Source organism: Olea europaea, chromosome 2 (assembly GCF_002742605.1).
Source record: "Olea europaea var. sylvestris chromosome 2, O_europaea_v1, whole genome shotgun sequence".
Classification (NCBI taxonomy): Eukaryota; Viridiplantae; Streptophyta; class Magnoliopsida; order Lamiales; family Oleaceae; genus Olea; species Olea europaea.
In genome coordinates, this window is record NC_036238.1 from 14,829,724 (window position 1) to 14,852,246 (window position 22,523).

General features: G+C 38.6%; 1 protein-coding gene across 2 annotated transcripts; it reads right to left on the bottom strand.

The window, feature by feature from the left end:
- Window positions 1-2,493: 2,493 nt before the first annotated feature.
- Window positions 2,494-21,221, bottom strand: LOC111411960. Of its 2 annotated transcripts, none has more exons than XM_023042665.1 (2): window positions 21,048-21,221; window positions 2,494-5,251 (listed from the first exon to the last, which is right to left on the bottom strand). In XM_023042665.1, exon 2 carries the CDS (start codon window positions 5,105-5,107, stop codon window positions 2,993-2,995), a length of 2,115 nt encoding a protein of 704 aa, XP_022898433.1. In that variant the 5' UTR covers window positions 5,108-5,251; window positions 21,048-21,221; the 3' UTR covers window positions 2,494-2,992. The 2 variants fall into 2 exon arrangements, with proteins under 2 accessions (XP_022898433.1, XP_022898442.1); XM_023042674.1 differs by lacking the exon at window positions 21,048-21,221 and adding an exon at window positions 5,435-5,519.
- Between the last annotated feature and the right edge of the window lie 1,302 nt (window positions 21,222-22,523).

Consider the following 22,523-nt stretch of genomic DNA (forward strand, 5'->3'; position numbering starts at 1 on the left):
TTTATCATGATTTCTATCTAAACACAAAGGAATCCTCGGTGAGAATCGAAATAATTTTAATTTTCCGCTGTATATGTATAAGTAGATTCCCAACACAAATCTCATTTTTAGCAGCGCAGTGAACATTACATACGGCCAGCACCTGAGTTATGTTCTCAAGTTTAGGATAAAGATTTTGCGCTTTCAAAGCAAACTTTCGTGCCCCTTCAAAGTCATTTTTCCCCATCTTCTCTCTGAAATCTCTTTGGCTCGGGCAGCCTCATCTTTATTGCACTCCATCTTTAATATAAAGTAGTAATAAGAAAGTCCAGTAACCAAATTCCTCGAGCAGTAATATACAGAACTGCAAATTATCTTCCTGCTCAAACTAGAAAACTCTGTAATGATGCTTTCTTAGGCTTAATAAATGGATTGCTTATACAGTATATAAAGCTTCTAATTAAAGTTTCCATCAAGATAACGACTTTCGGGCTTCCCAACTATGTACATGACAAGATCACAGAACCAAAGAGGTATAGAGCTTAAGGGCAGGGACAGGAAAAAAAATAATAAAATGAAATCCATCAACTTATTGCAATCTTTATGATACTAGGAAGTAGAAGCATTCGACTCATGTTCCATAAGGTAATTCAATAAAGTAACAATCTTGTGTAACTTGCAAAGAAAACAAAAAATAATTCAAAGTTACAAATATCTACTCCTTTACAAAAACCAATAAAAAAAATAAAATCATCTCATTTCAACATGCCAACATCAAACCAAAAAATAGAAGCATTCGTTCTAGTTCATACAAGTCAAAACATTGTTCATATTTCTCCAAGCAAAGGTCAAACTAAAAATTGTTCTAGTGCATGCTATGTTTCTGTGAGTTACCTGTTGCCTTTGAGTTGCCGGTTCCGTCGAGGAGTTCCTTCAATATTGAAATCCCGGTTTTGCCGGCTTAGGAGATGAAGAGTCTTTATTTTGTTTTTTGTTTTGTGTACAGTGGGTCTATTGGGTTGCCCATTTCCCTCATTTCAATGTGATCTCAGGATGGTTTTATTGTAATTTTAATGGCTTATTGACTTCAAAAAAAATTGGGTTTGAGGTTTGAGAGACTGAGTCTGAGATCACGAAATAAGAAGGAAAATTGCATTGTAGATCTTTGAAACAAGTTAGTTCCCAACTTTTAAAAGAGAGCAAGTTGATTCGTAATGTTTGAATTATGCTATCCAGCACCAATAGTGTTACAGCACAAGTCTAATGTCATAATGTGATAGATATAATTGAAGGTGAAATTATATTATTCATTTACTTGTGCCTATCATTTAAATTTAATGTTGTTGGTCCAAGGTCGGGGACACCTCAGCCCTTGATTTAAATCACATGGACCTAGATGAAGGGCTGAGGTGGTGACACCTTAGCCCTTATTTTTTAGCCTGTCCCTAATCTTGATTAGGTAGCACAACTCATCATTTAATGTCACTTAGGTGTAGGGGTGTCAACGAGTCGAATCGAAACTCCCAGCTCAGGCTTGGTTTGAAGTTTTTTTGGCTCAAGCCGAGCTGATCAAAAGCTCGACCAAAAAATTAAGACTTGACCCCAGCTTTCGGCTCGGCCTTGTCAAGCCGAGCTTGCTCAAATTTTTATTTTTTAACCTTCCCTTTGTTGCCTGTTGGACAGCTTTTTTTTTTTTTATATACATTTTTTATTTTTTTTAAATGCGAGCCACACAGGCCGGCCTAGGCTCGAGCCAACTCCCCAAAATGGGGCTCGGTATCTTCGAGCCTTGAGCCATGCTGACCGGCTCGAGCTTTTTCAGGGCCAAGCCACGAGCGATTTGAGCAAACAAGCCCGATTGTCATCCCTACTTAAATTCCACTTAGATCAATTTTGTAACACTAGTAGTACTAAATAACATTACTCGTAATGTTTTGTTATAGCTGTACATTCTATCTCTAATCATGGAAATCATCTCTAATGGTTGTGAAAATGTGTCACTTTTTAGCATCGGTTTAAGTTGAGAAGTAAAACATAACTTTATAAACTTAGAAAAATGTGACTGCACAACAAATCTTAAATTTATATAATCGTATGCCAAATTAAATTTCAAAAAACGTTGTGAATCATAACTATCCATACTTCTACGAGTAAGGACCTAATAATCCTCAACCCTTTCAACCTTTATACATGAAAGCCAATCTTAATTGACACAAGCTACGAAAATATCTAGAAATGCCTTTAATACAATCTCAATTGGCATGGAACTATTCTCGAGACACATTTAGTATCGAATACATACGCTCCAGCCTCCTTTTGATTCTTCAAAACAGAAAACACTTATCTATCGATCCATTAGCTAATAAACTAGGATTATACTACACGTACATTAAGGTGTCCATAATGAAGAAAGGTGGATACGTCATTACGTACAAGTAGCATATTCCAATAAATTATAGCCGTTCGCATGTTCCAAACACTATCCTCCTGCAATATATGCCTTCAAGGATATCCTAGCAGAAGAAAAAGAAAAGATCATTTTAAGTTGCATACTTGTACATGTCCAATAGATCTTTACATCATCTAAGAAACAGACCTAACCGAAGATTTGCCACAAGGCAAAACACAAGGTTCAACCTCTATCTGGAATGAAACAGTTACAATTAAAAAAGTAGATAACAATCAAAGCAATATGTTAAAATACACATGGCGAATAAATTATTTCTAGTAACAGTTTCAGGTCACAAGGATTCAAGTTCCTCAACTACATCTTCCATATATTCTCCCTGGAACTGTGGCTGAATTAAAGCTCCCAGCTTGCAAAAAGAACTTTTCCTTACCAGTGAACTGGAAAGCAAAACCCCGCATTAAATTTACTATAAAATGGAAGTTATTTGGTGTTTACTGTTTAGACATTTTCTCAACAATCATCTAAGTCCACAACGGTTTTTGGCATACTCATACTCAGGTGCCAAATTGCTTTTTAGTTGACTTTGGTGGTGAACAATTAACTTCACCATCCATGTTGAATGCCCGCCTTGCCCTTATCAGGATACCATACATCCTCAGGATTTAGAGGTAGGGAACTGGGATCAAGTTCAAAAGAATCTTTTGGAACTTCGCTTCTTTCAGCGCCAGTCATTCTGAAAAAAGGAATTCGATGAGAGAACCTAAACAGTTCGTGGGGCCGTATAAAGAATGAATCACTCTCGCTTTTGCCCGTTCGCTGAAACAGGCTAACAAAACCACTAACTTTATCTAAGCAAGCAACCTTTACACCGCTACCCAAAATAAAATCAGAGAGAACTTCCACAATTTCATATTTGAATTGTTTAAAATTCTTTTTGTTGTAACTCCATCTTATATTCCAGTCCTTGAAAAGAGCCCAGGTCTCCCCTTTCCTAGGATATATGACTAAAAAACCTTTCTTCTTACCCTTCTCATAAAGCACTTGATGAGAGAATGTAAGACGATCTAAAGTGTATTGACTCTTCCCACGCTTAAATCTGCCACAACCAACGGGTAACTCCTTTCTAGCCCAATTCTTCTCAGCTTCATCTTCCGGATCAGCTTCTAACCAGGTAACTTGCAATTTAAATCCAGGACTAACTACTTTTTTGATCAGCGCATAGAACCTTGGCATGCCATCTAATGTATCAAAACAAGCCCACATTTGATCAACAGAAAAACAACTTTCCTCTTTAACCTTGTCAAAATCATTAAATTCTGCATCAGGACACTCAATAAATTTAGCTTCTGAATCTAATTGAGAATCATCTATTACTTCAGTTCTTGTATTATCTGCATCAGTACGAAAACTATTTGCATAACCACTTTTCAAATCTTCAGTATCTAGAAAATCCACTTGCTCTTCTTTACTATCACTCTGTGATCTCTTTGGAGGGATGGCAATGTCATTGTTGTCATCATCAATTTCATTGTATGAGACATGTTGCCTTTGCCGAGTTGATCTTCGTACAAATTGATTACCATTAAGTCCAGAATCACCCATGGTAGCAGGATCTCCAAAATTTTCCTCAACAGCTACATCTTCTGTGTTAACACTACTTGATGTATCACAACTCTCACTAGATTCCCCTACCCTTTTCCTTCCCCTCTTCCCGTTTTTGTTTTTCAGATCTGATTCTCTAGTCATCGCATCACCATTGGGCATTCTACCACTCATTGAATAAGCATTCCAGGTCACATTTTCTTTCATTTTCACGGCCCCACTGACTTTGGCAGTGCTGTTGGTCCAAATACCTGATTCTGATCCAAACGGTTTAATATTAGCACTCCCCTGAGATCCTGCACGAGGAGCTGAGAATCTGGTGTTACTTTGCACACCCATCTTAGGGGCACCCTGATTTGGGATCTCAAATTTTGAAAACACGTGTTGAGGACTGGATTGATTGCATTTAGATCCTAAGGAAACGCCTTGAGCACCGATACCATAAGCAATAAAGGCTTTTAAGCAGTAAGGGCACCGCAAAGAACTACTCACATTTTCTTTCTGGCACGGGAATTTAATAGTGCAAAACGGGCAACTAGTCCAGAACATTCGCTGTCCAACAGTTGAATTGAACCCTGTTGCTCGGTGATGATTCAGACCGCTGAATTTATCAGCATAACAGTTCGGAAATTTGTTTTGAAATCCATATTGTTTCTTTAAAGAAGGATCTATGATTACGTCATGAGGAGGTTGATTTGATGGAGTTGATCTAACTGAAACTCTAATCTTACTTTCGAATGAAGACCTCTTTGCTGGGTCTGTAAGCACTAAATTTGCTTCCCCAATCAGCTTAAAAGCAGCTTCTGCACCAGGAAATCTGTTTTTATCGGGATGAAGAACAAGTGCAAGTCGTCGGTATTGTTTCTTGATGGTTATTTCATCAGCCAACTTTTCAACCCCAAGGATTTCATACCAGTCCTTTTCGGATCCCAAAATCCTATTTTTAGCAGCACGGTGAACATCACATATGGCCAGCATTTGTGCTATATTCTCAAGTTCAGGGTAAAGATTTCGTGCCTTCAAAGCAATCTTTCTTGCCCCTTCAAAGTCATTGTTCTCCATCTTCTTCTCTGCAATCCCTTTGGCTCGGGTGGCCTCACCTTTATTGCACTCCATCCTCAATGTGAAGTAGTTTCAGGAAAGTCTATTAGTCAAATTTTTCAAGTGTAAAAATCGACAGCACTACAAATTCTCTTCCTAAAAAAGCCAGATAACTCTGTTGTTCCCCTCAAGGCAAACATGTACCCAGATAGTTACAATCTGCAGATATGCAAAAAAAAAAATTCTATAGGAATTACTTTCAAGTCCAATCATAATGAAGACTACTTTTTTGTCTTAGAAAAATGAAAGAAATGAAATAACAACGATTAAGCAATAATCAGCAAACAAGGAAGCTTTCTTAAGATTAATATAAGCAAAAGAATTTGAATGATTGCAGCGTACTTAGATGTCGATAGAAGAACTCTCAGGCAACCCAACAATGTAAGATAAGATCCCAAAATCAAAGAGGAATGGAGGTTAACCCAAGGCACAGAAACCTTACAAAGAAACAAATAAGAATTCCATCATCATATAGAAATCCTTAGGATACCAAAAAATCAAAGCAGTCAACTCATGTTCCATCAGAGACTCTAATTCTCACAGCTGCATTTTATGATTATAAGATTCATCTTTACAGTAAATGGAAAAATCATTTTTATAGATTTCCACAAAGATTTTGAACTCGACTCTCTGTCAATGTATAGATGAAAAAAATCATTTTATATAGGTTTCCACACATGTTTTGAACTCAACTCTTTGCAAGTAATGCAGAGACTAGCGCCGCTTGCTGTTAGTATGTCCCATATTAAAATTTGAAATTTATTGTCCATGTCAGTTGTCACAAACATTTCCTATTTTGCAAACCAAGGCACTGTTCCTATTATCTCCTTTTCAACAGTGTTTCCATTGTTTAACCACAAATATGCAGACAGTAAATCAAGAAATAGAGCAACATGAGAAAATACGCTTACTCAGAGACAAGGTGAAAGGTGGCGGGAGAAAAACACCAAGGGGAAGAATGTGATCATAAAAATAGTTCAGAAGAAAACTCTGGTTTCAAAATCTTGATCACTCTACTAAACATGATTTCAAGTTTGACCAGTACAAGAGGGGGAAAAAATAAGGTAACTAGGTGCATTTTGCTTAACTTCCATAAAATGCTGGAATATTTTCACTGAACCAGATCTTTCTTTTTCTTCTTTTTAACTTTCATTTTGTGCATAATCCCTAAATATGATTTCAAGTCTGTCGAAAAAATAAAAAATAAAAATTCAGGTAACTTGGTGCATTCTACTCAACTTCCATAAAATGCTGGGTTATTTTCACTGAAACAGATTTTTCTTTTTCTTCTTTTTGACTTTCATTTTGTGCATAATCCCTATTTGTGCTCTTCATTACAAAATTCAGGGTACTTTAATGAGGTTTCCTCATTATAGGAAGCTCACAAGTAAAGTTGTGTTCGCCTTAATCATGTTACATTTTGTGTCTAGTCAATTACAGATTTTTAACATTTAAAGTCTTGTTCTCCCCTTAATCATCTTATGGTGTTGTCTAGTCAATTTTATTCTTTTCTTGCTATTTGTTTGGCCATATATTTTGTGAAGGAACAAAACCAACAATAGAAATTTACCGTTATTGTCATTCCACAGACCAAAAGATCAAGTATGCATCAACAGGATACCTCATCCAATTCTAAGACATTTGGGAACTCAAATTGATGGGACCAAAAACACATATAAGGTAGGGAAAAAACCGTGTCCAAGTAAATTTCTTGTACTTGTACTACTATCTCACCTACTATTTCTATCTAAAAAAAAAAAAAAGGAATCTCAAATCGAATATTTAAGCACTCAACTTATGATTGCAGATCTATTAACAAGCTAGATCAAAGACCTTTAAAGAATATAATGAAAGAATGAGTCCTGAATTTAACTGTGATATTATACATTATGTAATTAATAAAGACACCTTTGTATTTCTAATGTTTCATGTTTCGTTCACAGTATACATGAATGAATGATAACAAGAATGGTATAAAAGATATTACAATTAGACCACATGAATGCTCTTTGTTTATACATCATGTGAAGTTAAGAATTATAAGAGTGATACGCTAAAGGAATGATATGTTGAACTAATACTGTACGACCTCCTTGACTCTCTTCAGCTTTTAGTTTGACCATGTTAAACATTGTGACCCCATTAAGAAAAGAACTTAACAAAATAAGTGCATTAATTTTTTGTTCATTAAACTATAATGAGGAATATTACATGAGCCAAATGAAATTAAAGACAGTTGTAAACAAATAGTTCTAATGCAGTTAATGATATTTTACTTATATTTGTGTTTCGCGCGGGTTCGTCGCTAACAATTAAAAAGGGATCAGACGATTGTGTAAGGGACAAACCTCTTGAGACAAAGTCCCAAAAAGAGGTGTTCTTTATTGGCGATGTCTTTACAATCGGAAGGTAAAAACAGAATGCCTCCAAGAGGCGAAAGCACACGAGTTACTAAAAGAAGTGTTTAAATTTAAACTAAAAAATTTAAAATTACATGTTTTCTGTTCGAGAGTTTTTTGATTCGGGATCCTTTGCTCTATGTCTTTTTTTCCTTTTATACTCCCTGGATGATCTCTTTGTGATCAACCGCCTAAAAACTGCTTGATCGTTCTATAACTGCCACTTTCCTCGTAATGGCCAACTTGTCATGGAACTGCATTTTTTAACTGCTGCCATTACTCTTTGTCGTTCAACCGTTTTCGATTGAATTCCTTGAATCGTGGAACGTGATAGGACTGTTAAATAACTGCTTTGATAATTGCGCTTCTTGATAATCATAACACTTCATGTTTGCTAAGATCTTGGGCGACTCGAAAGTTTGGGCGAGAATAGAGTAGCAGCTCTGAACGACTGCATGGCATTCCATTCGCTCAGATCCTGGGCGACTTGCAAGTTTGGGCGATGGTGTTACCACGTTCACGGGCCTCTCTATTCGGGCCTTCATCCTGAATTGTCTGATTGTGCTTCATTCTTTGGGCTATCTGATTTGGGGATCCTCCAATTGGGCTTCATTCCTTGGGCCGCTCGATTTGGGCTGAATTTTTATGTGTCAACAGTTACCCCCCAATATGACAGAATTAATACCAATTATTAAATTTTGCCATATTCACTTTTGTGTTTCCAGCAACATTCGAAATTCTCAAGAATTTCAATCATTGTTTTCTTCCATAGCTTTGAAAAGGTGCGACGTTTTGCAAACCCTCATAAACCCCAAATACGTCATTTCACTGCACCATTAAATCACGCCTCACTTTTTCGCGCTTCTCTCTCACATTTTTATTGTTCATCTCTTTGCTTCCCTGCTACGTAACTCTGAAAAACCCCATTTCGTCCCTAATGGCTACTTCATAATCTCAATCTGGCGACTCCTTTAATTTTGAAGACTTTCAGAAACTCCTTAATCGTCCATACATAACTCCGAACTTTCTCGCACCTGCCAATGTCGAACTCAATGAGTTCTACCTAGGTCCTTTCTTCAACAATGCAGAGGCAGTCGAACAAGCGGCGGTGGGCCAGCTGTTTCCCTGTACTCAAGGCCCTCCATTTCTAAACTCTCTGCCGCTGGGGCCACTTCGCGAAAGAGGTATTTGCACTTGGCCCAAATCTGACGTAGTTCTCAGTAGGTGGCATGCTCGCCTTGTGGACCATGGTCCTACTAATGCACTTTTTGATAATGCTAGAATTTCTGATTTGCTAGAAATCTCTCTTCAACCCCCTACTTTTGATTCAGCACTTTTTTCTCGATCGCTTTAAGTTTTTGGTCTTCTGAATATAATACCTTTGTTTTTCCTTTTGACCCCATGTCTATTACTTTAAAGGATGCTGGGGCCCTAGTGAATCTGCCACCTTTGGGCGATACCATTTTTCCTGGTATCTTGGTTTCTGGTGACGCCTCAAAGTTTGGTAAAAACCTCACCGAGTTTTATTCAAGCCTGCAAATCCTTCATAACCATTCGAGCGCTGAGCCTTCCCATACTGAGCGAGTGACCTTTCTTCTGGTTTGGCTTTGTAAATATGTTTTGTGTGTGCCAAGCATAAAGCCCTCCCTGAGTTATTTACCCATAGCGCACGAATTGGCGCGTGACAGGCCTCTGAATTTATGTTCTTTCTTTTTGGCTGCCCTCTATAGAGGCATGACTTTTCTTCAAACTCAATTGAAGAATGGTACATCTCCCACTGGCAGTGGACCTCTTTGGTTCACTCAAATGTGGTTGAGATCCTATTTTCCATTGCTTGGTGCTCTATCAATTTCTCGTCTTTCTGCTAGCTGCTATGGGCTAGCCATTGAGCCCCTGGCTCCTGTAAATATGTCTAGAAGGGATATTTTTTCATTTTTTTATTCTTTGGATTCAATCCCTTCCTTCTTTCCTTTTCCTCCCTTTTTGACTCCAGACTATGTGCATTCTCCCTCCACTATAGACAGCGTGAGTACCTCTCTACTCATTTGGATCCACTTTTTAACCGGGAGGGAGTTATTTCATGATATTTTGACTGGGACCAATGCCAAGGCAGGGGTAGAAATATATGCTCCCCAATTTTTTGCTCGCCAACTTGGTTTCGGCCAAACCTGGCCTGTTCCTCCTTGCTATTCAAGGAACTTGATAGACCACTTTCATATTATTAATAAGGCGGAGGCAGAGGTTATAAATGCTCGCAATCTTCTTTTGACGAGCCATTTTTCATTAGCTTCCTTCAATTCTAGCCGTGCCGTCCATCGCCTTTTTGAACAGTTCTGGCTGTCAGTGAAGCGCAGATTGTTTGCGACTGATGCCAATCGTGCCTTTCATTCGCTGGACCAACCGAGCATTTCTTTCCCTCCTCCTGTTTTAGTCACCCCCTTGTCCATCCGGAGTTCTTCTCCTCCTCGTCACGCTAAACAGCCTGCTCGTCCATCTTCTTCTCTCCCTACCAAGCCTACTACAGCCAAAAGTGCCCCGAGCCACAAACGACCAACCTCAGCATCTACCATTCTGGATGATGATGTTGATGATGATGATGATACCCCTCTTATCATCAGGAGGAATGTAATTAAATTGGTTTACTCACAAGCATACTTTTCCATACTTGAAACTTTTCTGTGTGTTGATGATTTATTTGGACTTCTCAGAAAAGTTCAACCGCTCCTTTAAAGGCTTTGGTATCGGCAGCTCCTGCTCCATCATCCTCCGCTGAGGCTGCTTCATCCAAACCAGCTGATGAAGGGACTACGCTTAAAGAGACATCTTCAGTCCCAGAATCCTCATCACAACCAATAGATGAGCCACCTTCTTCCCAGGGCGTCAACCCCCCAAACATCGAAACAGAAGATAATTCAATTTTTTGATGCTTTACCTTTGCTTGTACTATTGGTTTTTGATTTGTTGCTTTTGAGTTCTGCAGATGCTCCTATGAGTCTGCCCGTTGTGGCAACATCTTCTTGCTCAGACAAGGGGAAGTCCTCGCGAATGGTGGAGCCACAGGTGGCAGACTTGGCTGAGGATATGCCATCTTCCAAGATTATTGATGAAGTAATCTTTACTTCACTTTTATTTCCATCTTATTCGTTGTAGTGAGAATCTTAAGTATTGGCAATTTTCTTTGCAGGATGCTGATAAGATTGTGCGTTCCATCCAAGACTTGTTAGCTTCTTGGGGGCAAGTAAAGACATCTCGTCCTGTTCCATCTGGTCGTCCTGCTACTTCTTCAGAGGAAGATATGAAGTTCCTCAAGCAATCGATATTTGAGTACGTGTCCTTCATGGATATGGACATTGGTAAGGCTAGTGCTGCCAAACATAAGGATAAGCTTGAGTATTTGAATGCGAAGTTGGAGCAAGCACTGACACTTCCGTCGCTCAATCTTTCTGCTGATTTTAAAGCAACGTTGAAAGTTATCCATTCCGAGGTCCTCTCCTTACTGGCCAAGAATGTTGAACTAAAGGCCAAAAGTACTCAATATCTTCGCGCTGTATCTGAAAAAGAGTCTTTGCGTCAGGAGATCAACAAAGCTGAGGACGAGTTGAAAGAAATCTCTTCCGAAGTCATGATTGAAGACTCTTTGTTGGCTAGTTTGGCTGTTCAGATGAAGGAACTTCAAGCCATGGACGACTGCAAGGCGAGAATGATTGCTAAAAAGCGTAACGCCTCCCAAGAAATTGAGCGAACTAAGTCTTTGGTCGAGCAGTACAAGAAGTTGGAAGTTGACGATGACGTTGTGGCCGAATTGAACATCACTTCCTCTCGGCAGAACGAGGACTGAGGAAAACTTAGGGAAAGAATTCATTCGGTATGGGGCGGATTGTAATTAAGACATATAATGCCTTAACTTTTTCTTTTTGTAATTTCGCATTTGACTTTCCCTTTGTAACCTTGTACATCATTAATGAACATCTATGTTAACTTCTTGTGCATTTATTTGACATTTCTCTTTTAATCGTCAATCCTTCAAGCATTCAAATTTTGCACATTTTCTCTTGATATTTCCACCTCTTTTCCCAAAATTTTGGGCTACTTAATTCCATTTACTAGGCAGAATGTGGCTGCTCGTATTCTGTCTCTTCATCTCCACTCCCCTATAAATACACGTATACTTCGCACTTTCCATCTTCCATATTCATTTTCATTTTCATTTTCTTCTTCGAAACCAATTTGCTGCCATTGTTTGACATTCTGACAATCAATCCAAAACTTTCGTCTGTAAAAATGGATTGTTTGGTTCACCCATTTTACTACTTGTCTTGATGTCACCTTTGGTATGGAAAATATAGGAAATATTTTTTGGCCAGTAGCGAAGTTTTTTCCATCAAAGTTTTTTCCCATCGTTTTTTTGTTCTTTACAAAGGGTTCGATGATGGAAGGCAATTTTTGGAATGCTTGCAGGCCACCTTGCTTGCTGAGAGTGCTTCTCATGCCCGCCATTGCAGCGATGCATTTAGGAAGGCAGTGCGAGGCCAGTCTACCCTCTTACTCGACGATCGACCGGGAGATTAGCTTACTTTTAACTGTAGCTTGTAGAGCATCTATTATTTGTATCTTGCAACTTTGTAATGAATGTTTGACAATAAAGGAATTTATTTGAACGTATTTCGCTCTCCTTTTTATCCTTAATCGTTCAACATGTTTTGATTACACTTTTATCTGTTCACTTTCCCATAAAGAAGGAACATTTTTTTTCAAATATTTGCCGTTGATGAATCTCACGTGCTTGGTGTCATCTAAATCTTCCAAATGATATGCTCCATTAGGCAACACACAGTTTACTTTGTATGGTCCTTCCCAATTGGGCGACAACTTCCCGTACTTTGGATCCTTGCTATCCAAAGGAAGTATCATCTTCCAAACTAATTCGCTCAGGCTGAACGACTTGATTATGACTTTTTTATTATAAAACTTAGCCATTCTTTGTTTTTGAACTTGCAATCTATCTAAGACGTCCAACTTTAATTCGTCCAATCCCAATAAATTTTGAACTAGTGATTCTGTATACTCATCATCATTTAACTTATGTTGCAAGCACACTCTAATCGATTGCACGTTGATTTCCATAGGCAAAACAGCCTCCTGTCCATAAGTAAGTTGGAAAGGAGTAATTTTGGTACTTGACCGAGGTGATGTTCTATAAGCCCATAAGGCCTTATTCAAACATTCGTGCCAATTTCTGGCATTTTCATCTATCATCTTTCTAATTATATTTTTTAGAATCTTATTAGAAGATTCTGCTTGTCCGTTGGATTGAGCGTAATATGGTGTGGAGTTTACTAATTTAACCCCAAACTCGCTCAAAAATTTATTCACTTGATCCCCATTCAAAGATGTTCCGTGATCTACCATCAACGTTTGTAGAATTCCAAACCTATAAATGATGTGATCACGGATAAACTTTATGACATTCTTTTGGATGATCTCTTTCAAAGGTACCGCCTCTACCCACTTGGTGAAATAGTCGATTGCAACTATAACAAAAGTATGTTGCTTGGACGATGGGGATAAATCTTCCCTATCAGGTCTATCGCCCAACCCTTGAACGGCCAAGGTTTAATAATAGGTGTCATCTCTCGTGCTGGCGCCCTTTGTATTGGACTATGTTTTTGGCATGCTAAACAACTCTTTGCATACTGAACGCATAATTCTCCCATCTTTGACCAAAAATATCCACTCCTAATAATTAACTATCTCATCCTTTGGCCAGCTTGATAAGCTCCACATATCCCCTTCGTGCCTCCATTAAGTTCTTTAAGGAACCTTTTAATCTCTGTTCTCCAATCCATTGCATCTCCATCTTGTATGCAGTGAAGTTCAATCCTTCTCGCCCTTCTTTGGGTCACGGGCAATATGGTTCCATACTCACAAGTAGACTTCCAATTCAAAACCTTTGAGTACCCTGAGGCCATTTAGGCCAACTCATTTGCCACATCGTTATATATCCTATTAACGCATTGAAGTTCTACTTGGTCGAATTCTTCTAACAATTCTTGGGCGATCTCATATTGACTTATAATGGAATCACTTTGGCATTTAAAATCACCAATCAATTGGTGAATTACCAATTGAGAATCGCCCCTAACGATCACATTTTTTACTCCCATTTCTATCATTAGTTCTAGGCCTACGATTAAGGCTTCATATTCGGCCTGATTGTTGGTGCACATCCTTTCTAAAGTGAACGCGAACTTGTAGCAAATTCCTAAAGGATTAATCAATGCTACTCCTACTCCTGCACCTTTAGACGTTTTTAACCCATTGAAATACAACACCCAAGGTTTTAGCTCAGACGAATTGATTTCTAATTCAATTTCTTCGAGCATGTCAAGGCATGGATGATCGGCTAGAAAGTTAGCCAAAGCCTGATTTTTGACTGCCTTTTGAGGTATATATTGTATCTCGAATTTTGATAAAGCTAATGTCCAAAGGCCTACCCTTTGGTGTAAAATAGGGCGCGAGAACATATACTTAACTAAATTTACTTTAGAAATTAAATAAACGATTACGGGTCGTAAATAAGCCCTCAATTTTGTACATGTGAAATACAATGCAAGACATAATTTTTCGATAGCAGAGTAATTACATTCACATTTTGTTAATCGTCTACTTAAGTAGTAAATTGTCCTTTCTTCACCAAATTGGTCTTCCTGTGCGACCATTCCAGCTATTGATTCTTTTTCAGCCGATACGTACACTTTCATTGGCCGTCCTTGGATTGGTGACACCAACACTGATGGACTTGATAAATGTGTCTTTAGGCTTTCAAAAACCTTTTGATGTTCTTCTTTCCAGATGAATTCGTCCTCATTTTTCAGCTTTAAGAGCGGCGAAAAGATTTTAGTTCGCCCTGCACAGTTAGAAATAAAGCGTCTTAAAAAGTTTACTTGGCCTAGAAACCTTTGCAATTCTTTTTTGTTGCTAAGTGATTTGGTCTCTAAAATGGCCTTCGCTTTATTTTTATCAAGTTCAATCCCTCTTTTGTGTACCAAGAAATCAAGAAAGTTCCCTGCATTAACACCAAATGCATATTTCAAGGGATTCAACTTTAGCTTATATTGCTTCATTCGCTCAAACGAACATCTTAACTATTCGAAATGGTCCTCTTCTTTAATGGATTTGACCACTATGTCATCTACATACACTTCAACAAACTTGCCTATCATATCATGAAAGATTAAATTCATTGCCCTTTGATAAGTTGCTCCTGCATTTTTTAGGCCGAAAGGTATGACCACCCATTCAAAACATCCTAGAGACCCAGGGCATCTAAAGGCAGTTTTGTGTATATCTTCTTCAGCTATATAAATTTGATTGTATCCTAAATACCCATCCATGAAAGAATACATGACGTGTCTGGCAGTTGAGTCTACTAAAGAATCTACCGTGAGCATTGGATACTCATCTTTGGGTGTAGCTATGTTTAAATTCCTAAAATCTATACACACCCTTAGTTTACCATTCTTTTTTAGTACTGGCACGATATTGGACAACCATTCGACATATCTGGCTGTTCTAATAAAGCCTGCTTTCAATAATCGCTCTATCTCTTTCTTAATCTCAGGGAGTACATTAGGAGCAAAACGTCTAGAAGGCTGCCTATGAGGTTTAAAATTAGGCTTAGTTGGTAACCTATGTTCCACAAAGTCTCTATCTAAACCAGGCATTTGTTCATATTCCCAAACAAAACAATCTTTATACTCCTTTAGCAAAGCGATTAATTTATCACTAACCTCTTGATCGAGCATCTGGGTGATGAATGTTGGACGATCTTCTCGTTCATTGCCAATATTTACTTTAATCAGAGAGTCTCATGCTTGAACGTATCCAAATTTGATGATTCGCATCACTTCGTTGTCCAGTTCCCTTGTAAGTACTTTTTCTTCTAAACAGTCCACCTTGTTAACTTCTCGATCAATGCTTTGCTCTAACTCAAATACTGCTAATTTGTCTTTCAGTGCTTTCAAGGCTGTCTTTTCTTTCGCCTTGTCATTGCATTCCTTATTGAAAGTCATTAATTTGGCTTTGAAGGCTTGAATATCGACCGTTTGCTCTTGTTGCTTAGAACTCATTCAAGACTCCTTAATTATTCTTTTGCCAATTACTGGCTCTTCTAAGGCCACTATATTTGGCCTCATCTGTCTGAACATTTCAGTGAGTGCGTCCACTGAAAATGGTTCTTCGCTTTGTGCGACAACTTGAGTTTCTTCCCCATCTTGTACTACCCTGACAAATCCATAGTTTCCTTCGTACATGAACTTTTCCACCAAGTTTGCTTCTGCGACAAAAGGCCTATGATCGGCCTGTACCACCTCTGCTTCGCCCTTGTTATTCCAAAAAATCAGACATTAATGGAGCAATGAGGGTATACAGCGACTTCCGTGTATCCAATCTCTTCCTAGTAACACATTGTAACTAGTAGGACCATCTATTACAAAGAAGACTGTAGTCCTAGTAGTTGTCCCTATAGTTATGTCCAATGGCATAACTCCCTTAGCTGGAGTTGCTCCTCCATTGAAACTCGTAAGGATGACTTCTGTTGGAATCATGTCACCCTCCGTCTTTGCAAATTTCGTCATCATCCTAGATGGAATGGTGTTTATAGCTGTTCCATTGTCGACAAACACTTCTACTACAGGGATGCCGTTAACTAGAGCTTTAACGTACAATGGCCTCAAGTGTTTAGTCAATTTCATGACTGGCCGTTTAAAAATAACCTTTTCGGCAGCCTCTATTTCTACTTCCTGCTTGTTTTCTGTCGAATTATCCCCCTGTGATAAGTCGACGTGCAGCATATCGTGCTGAGCCTCTGTCTCCTGAATTTCCTCCTTACTGTTTTCTAATGCTTCCTCATCCGTTACCCAACCTATAGGAGGGGACATTATTCTTGGAAGTGATCCATACTTTTCAGAGCGAGACACTCTCTTCTTCCTTTTGGGCATCCCGTACAGTACGTAGAAATCGAAAGGACGCCCAGATGGTTCTCCCAACAAGTCGACTTCGCGAACCCTCTCTCGATGTAGTTGCTTCAACAGAGTATTATGCGATACTCCTTTCCTTCTTCTTTCTGCTTCTAGGTTGATTTCTTCTTCGATGTCTGTCATCCCGTCGTCTTCTTCATCATTGTAGGCCTCTCTAGAAGTCTGACATTCTTCACATTCCAGCACGCAAGCCTCTCTTTCGTTGTCCTCCCTTTCTGCTTCTTCTTTTTCTTTATTCTTGAATTCATTGGCCAATAAATAATTATTAGCCACGACAGGAGGTAACGTACCGAACTGGATAGTAAGGGGCTGATCTAGATCTTCTCTATCCCTTCTGTCTCGCTCAAACTTTGATCTCCCAGAATAAGTTTTTAGCAGTTCTTTCATTTATTCATCTGTACCAGTCTCTTCACTATCTTTGAGAACATTTTGATTAGCTACCTTGAGTAGTTTAGGCGCTTTAGGATGTGACACTCCCTGTTGCTGTCTCATCATTCATCTATAGTTTCGTTGGAAACGCCTTTGTTGAGTTCTAGTCATCTCATCGAAGGGTATTACCCTTCCTGCATTATACTGGAACGAATGCCATATATTTGGCGGCGAGGTTACGGCCTAAATGTTCTCCCATTATCTACTGGCCTGAACTGCCTCTCAAAAGGTGGTCCTCTATAGAATGATGTACTTCGCCCTCTACCAGGTTGAGTGTTTGGGAAGAAAGTAGGGCGATGGGGATGCTGCCATATCCTTGATTTCTCTGTATTCCGACTTACTTCTCTTTTACATCTTGCACACAAGATGTCTTCGTCCTTTTTTGGCTCTTTCCCCTTGATTCGTTCAAAAACACTGAGATGTGGTCCAGGGTCCTCTTCTCCATCATCTATGACCAACTTGAATTTTGGCAACTTGTTTTTGAAACTAGACGTCACCATGTTCACTCCAAGTGGCTGTGGAAAAAGATTTTCATCCACTGCCATCTTCTTCTTATCGTCGAACGTAATTCGTCCTGATTCAATGACATCCTGCAATACATAGCGAAAAATCAAGCAATTGTTAGTCAAATGTGACCATGCATTATGCCACTTACAATATTTTTTACCCTTAATTTGTTTAGGGTTTGGCAATTTATGCTTATCGCTCAACTTTATCTGCTTATCCCTATATAATTTATCAAATATAAGGTCAACTTTGGTTACATCGAACGAGAACGTTCTAACCTTTATGTTTCCATCTTTCATGTGCTCATCTTTGCCCGATGGTCTAGGCTTAGCCATTATAGGACAAATATACGTGTCTCCCTTGACCAATTCGGCCAAACACATTTCGGCTTGATCGTATGACTCATCGCTAATGGTATGAACGTCAAAATTTGGGTCTTTGTAATAAGTCCCTTTACTAGAATTTTTCATCTGCTCTTCTTCTTTTATCAGTCGTTCATACCTAATCACATTCGCACTCAATTGGAAAAGGTCAGGAAATTCCTTGTCTTGAAATTTCTTTTTTAAATCAAAACTCAAACAGCCCTGAGCGATTTTGAAAATTTCTTTTTCGGGCAGATGTACAAAACACTTGCTTCTTGCTGTCTTGAACTTTTGGAGAAAACTTTCTGCCCATTCGTTTGGCATTTGACATAGATTCGTCAAATCAGCCAAAGTGACTTCAGACTCAGTTTTATAAAATTGAGCGTGGAATAATTGTTCCAATTGTTGCCATGTTTGAACAGAGTTCGCTGGCAAGTTGATGAACCAGGAGAAAGCTACTCCTATTAATGAACTAGGGAAAAACCTCATTTTATGGTAATCAGTTACATCACCACTTTGCAATGTGAATCGCCCTATGTGTTCTAAAGTAGACACCTCTCCTAAACCGGTAAACAGTGAGAATTCTGGCACTTTATACCCTCTAGGCCATGGATATGCTTGGTCTACCCAATCAGGATATGGCTTTGTGTAAGTCGGCCTAATGACAGGACGCACCCCAAAAGCCATCAGATCCTGTACGATTTCCATAATCTAATTCCTCAACATGACGTTGGGATCATATGAAATTCCTATAGGTTGGTTAACCGGTTGATTTGCATGAGGCCTGATGTTTGGTCCTTGATTGGCAACAAAGTTACCATGATTAGGGCCATTACCATTAACCTGAACATCTATTTCCTCATTAACACGTGGGGTATTCTGTCCATTATTTAGGACATTATCTCTTACATTTGGATTACCCCCCAAGTTAGGCATACCACTACCATTGTTCTGATTTGACACTGCACCACCCCCTTGATTTGAAGTAGAGGGACCAGAAAGTGGTTCTATCCCTTAATTCGGATTTAGGACTGAGGGAATACGTCTCACAATTGTCCTAGTTTGAAAGTGATTTGCAAGAGACATAACCGGTTGACATATTTGGCCTACTAACTTATTCATGATTTCGTTCAAAGTGTTTAGTTGTTTGGCCATGTTGTCATAATGTGCATTCCCATTTTGGGTAAATCTTTCCATATTATGAATACTTCGAAGATTTACCTGTTTAACGACATCTTGTGTGAGTTCTCCAAGTAGTGCACGCATGGTTCGAGGACTCAACTCTGTCATTGGTTCGTAATGACTGTTACTGCTCTGATTCTGTCCATCTGTTCGTGGAGAGGCATGCTGCTCCTCATATCGCTCGATCACAGACTAGACTCCTCCCTGACTTGCTGCTTCTTTATCGGATCTCTGAGGCATATTATTTCACTTTTTGTATTTTCAACACCAAACACCACTGTCCCACTGGGCGTGCCAAATTGTTTCGCGCGGGTTCGTCGCTAACAATTAAAAAGGGATCAGACGATTGTGTAAGGGACAAACCTTTTGAGACAAAGTCCCAAAAATGGGTGTTCTTTATTGGCGATGTCTTTACAATCGGAAGGTAAAAATAGAATGCCTCCAAGGGGCGAAAGCACTCGAGTTATTGAAAGAAGTGTTTAAATCTAAACTAAGAAATTTAAAATTACATGTTTTCTGTTCGAGAGTTTTTTGATTCGGGATCCTTTGCTCTATGTCTTTTCTTCCTTTTATACTCCCTGGATGATCTCTTTGTGATCAACCGCCTAAAAACTGTTTGATCGTTCTATAACTGCCCACTTTCCTCGTAATGGCCAACTTGTCATGGAACTGCATTTTTTAACTGCTGCCATTACTCTTTGTCGTTCAACCGTTTTCAATTGAATTCCTTGAATCGTGGAACGTGATAGGGCTGCTTAATAACTGCTTTGATAACTGCACTTCTTGATAACCATAACACTTCATGTTTGCTAAGACCTTGGGCAACTCGAAGGTTTGGGCGAAAATAGAGTAGCAGCTCTGGACGACTGCATGGCATTCCATTCGCTCAGATCCTGGGTGACTTGCAAGCTTGGGCGATGGTGTTACCGCATTCACGGGCCTCTCTATTTGGGCCTTCATCCTAAATTGTCTGATTGGGCTTCATTCTTTGGACTATCTGATTTGGGGATCCTCCAATTGGGCTTCATTCCTTGGACCGTTCAATTTGGACTGAATTTTTATGTGTCAACAATTTGTAATTAACGAATACATCCTAAAGGAACTCTTAGTATGTTGAATGATTGTATGATGTACCTGACAGAAATACATTCTCAAGTTCTATAAACTCTTGACGCATTTAAGAGACGTCGAAAAATCCATCATTATAATATAGAGCAATAAGGTAGAGAAATGAGTTTCTTCATAATTGCATTGTAGTTACTCCTTTCTAAACATTCAATGGACAAGATACGATCTCTTAGTTATAAATTTATACGTGAAAATTATTAACTTCTAAGATTTGGGATTATGTGTGTTACAATTTGCATACTTAAGCAACTCCTAACACTCAAGTCCTATCTCATCATGTTTAATACATGTCTATGTGATTCTTAACTATTGTCTAGTAAATTGTCTTACACAATCCACCATAAAATACATTGATGAAGATATTCTATTTTTTGTGAATAACATGCATGTTTATGATTACTCAGGTTATTTTGCAAATGTCACCATAAATAACATTTATTTTTATATATAGCGTATGTTGAACAGCCAGAAATCGTAATATTTTCGAATAAGAGGCCACCAAGAGATTGTGTTCGTGTACTGCATTTTCCATATCCTTGATGTCTACTGAAATTTTCAATAAAAGTCCAATATTTCCAAATTCTACTTTCCTAGAGAGGAAAAAGTCAACTCAATTTCTCAAAAAATAAAACCATAGAATGCCGAAATGTTGAAAAGAAAGCACATAAATCAGAAATTGGATCGAAAAATCATTGGATAGCAATTAAACAAACACATAACTTGGAAGCAATAATTTCTTAAACCTCAATTCATACATAACCTGGAAGCAATAATTTCTTAAACCTCAATTCAAACAGCAGACCAGTATAAACATTGTATGAATTTCGTCACAAAAAATTCTGGGAACATAAATTAAAGACATAAACACATGAATACTGCAGGTATGATGTATATGTTTTTATGTACGCACCTTGTATCTGTTTGGAGAGAGACACTCACTGGTTGGAATACAGAAAGAGAAAGAAGTGTTCAAACTTTTAAAATGTGATTGAAGAATTTGGGCAGTGAGAGGGAAGCTAATGGCGGGAAGACGAAAGTGAAATTTTTGAGGGGGAGAGAGAGAAATAAAAGTTTTATGTGCTTTGTTATGTCCAACGGCACTTGAATCTGGAAGCACGCACAGTTCCATACGTCCCCTCACGTGGATGACTCGTAAATACAATAAAATATTGAAGCTTCTCGGAGCATAACTTAGTGATGCAAAGAATAGGAGTGAGGTTATCTCAAACTTTGCTGGTAGCTGCAGTGTGAATGTTCGATTCCTGAGACATGAAATTGAACTCTTTGTAGGCGCAGTATACAAACAACTTTTGCTCCCTGACCTGTTGGGGCACATCTCGCTATTTATCTCCCTCACAAAACTTAGGGGCGGAGCATTGGGGACCCTCAAAGTTGGAGTTGAACCTTTTTTTTTTTTTTTTTTTAAACATTGAGCTTTCCCAAGGTACGTAATTCATTGCATAAAGATGTACCCCCTTCACATGGTGGGGTCTGCTTGAATAAAAAATTCAAGTGGGCTCCACCCCCATGTGAAAGGATGGATGCCATTATGTCAACCAAATTATGTACCACTAGCAAATTTCTAAAATATTCGTAGGCCTCCTTCATGTGGGGGTGTAATTCATTGTGTACACATGGCACTTCTGTACCCTAATATGTGACTTGAGGATAGGAATGTCAACGAGTTGAGTTGAGCCAGCTCGCGAGCCAAAACTTGAGACTCGGGCTCGGTTCAAGTAAAGTGAGCGGGCTTTTTTTTGAGCCCGAACCTGGCAGAGAAAAAGCTCGATCAAAAAAATTTTGCTCGACCTGTAAGGCTCACTTTTTTAACCTCTTTCTTTTTTTAATATAAGGATAATTGGCACAAAACGTCCTTACCTTTCAAGTCTATTGTGGAAAACGTCCCTACCTTTCATTTTTTGACATTTTTGCCTCATTTCAACCTTTCTTTGCGCTGGACGTCCTTCCGTCCATATTCCGTCAGTTTTTCCGTTAATTAAAGGGTAATTGGCACAAAACGTCCCTACCTTTCAAGTCTATTGTGAAAAACGTCCCTACCTTTCATTTTTTGGCATTTTTGCCCTCATTTCAACTTTTCTTTGCGTTGGACATCCTTCCGTCCATATTCCGTCAGTTTTTCCGTTAATTAAATACAAAAATACCTTTTTCTTTCCATAAACAAGGGTAAAATTGTCCTCACCCACTTCACTCCTTTTTCCCGCCATCAACTTAGTCCATAAGTAACAGTAGCAGCAACATGAATCTGAAAATACTTTAAATAATTAAATTAAATAAAGAAAAAATATCGTGAACACATTATATTTCACAATTCCACAACTACTGTTACTGTCATCTTGTGTCACTGGAAAATTTTAGAAAGACATTA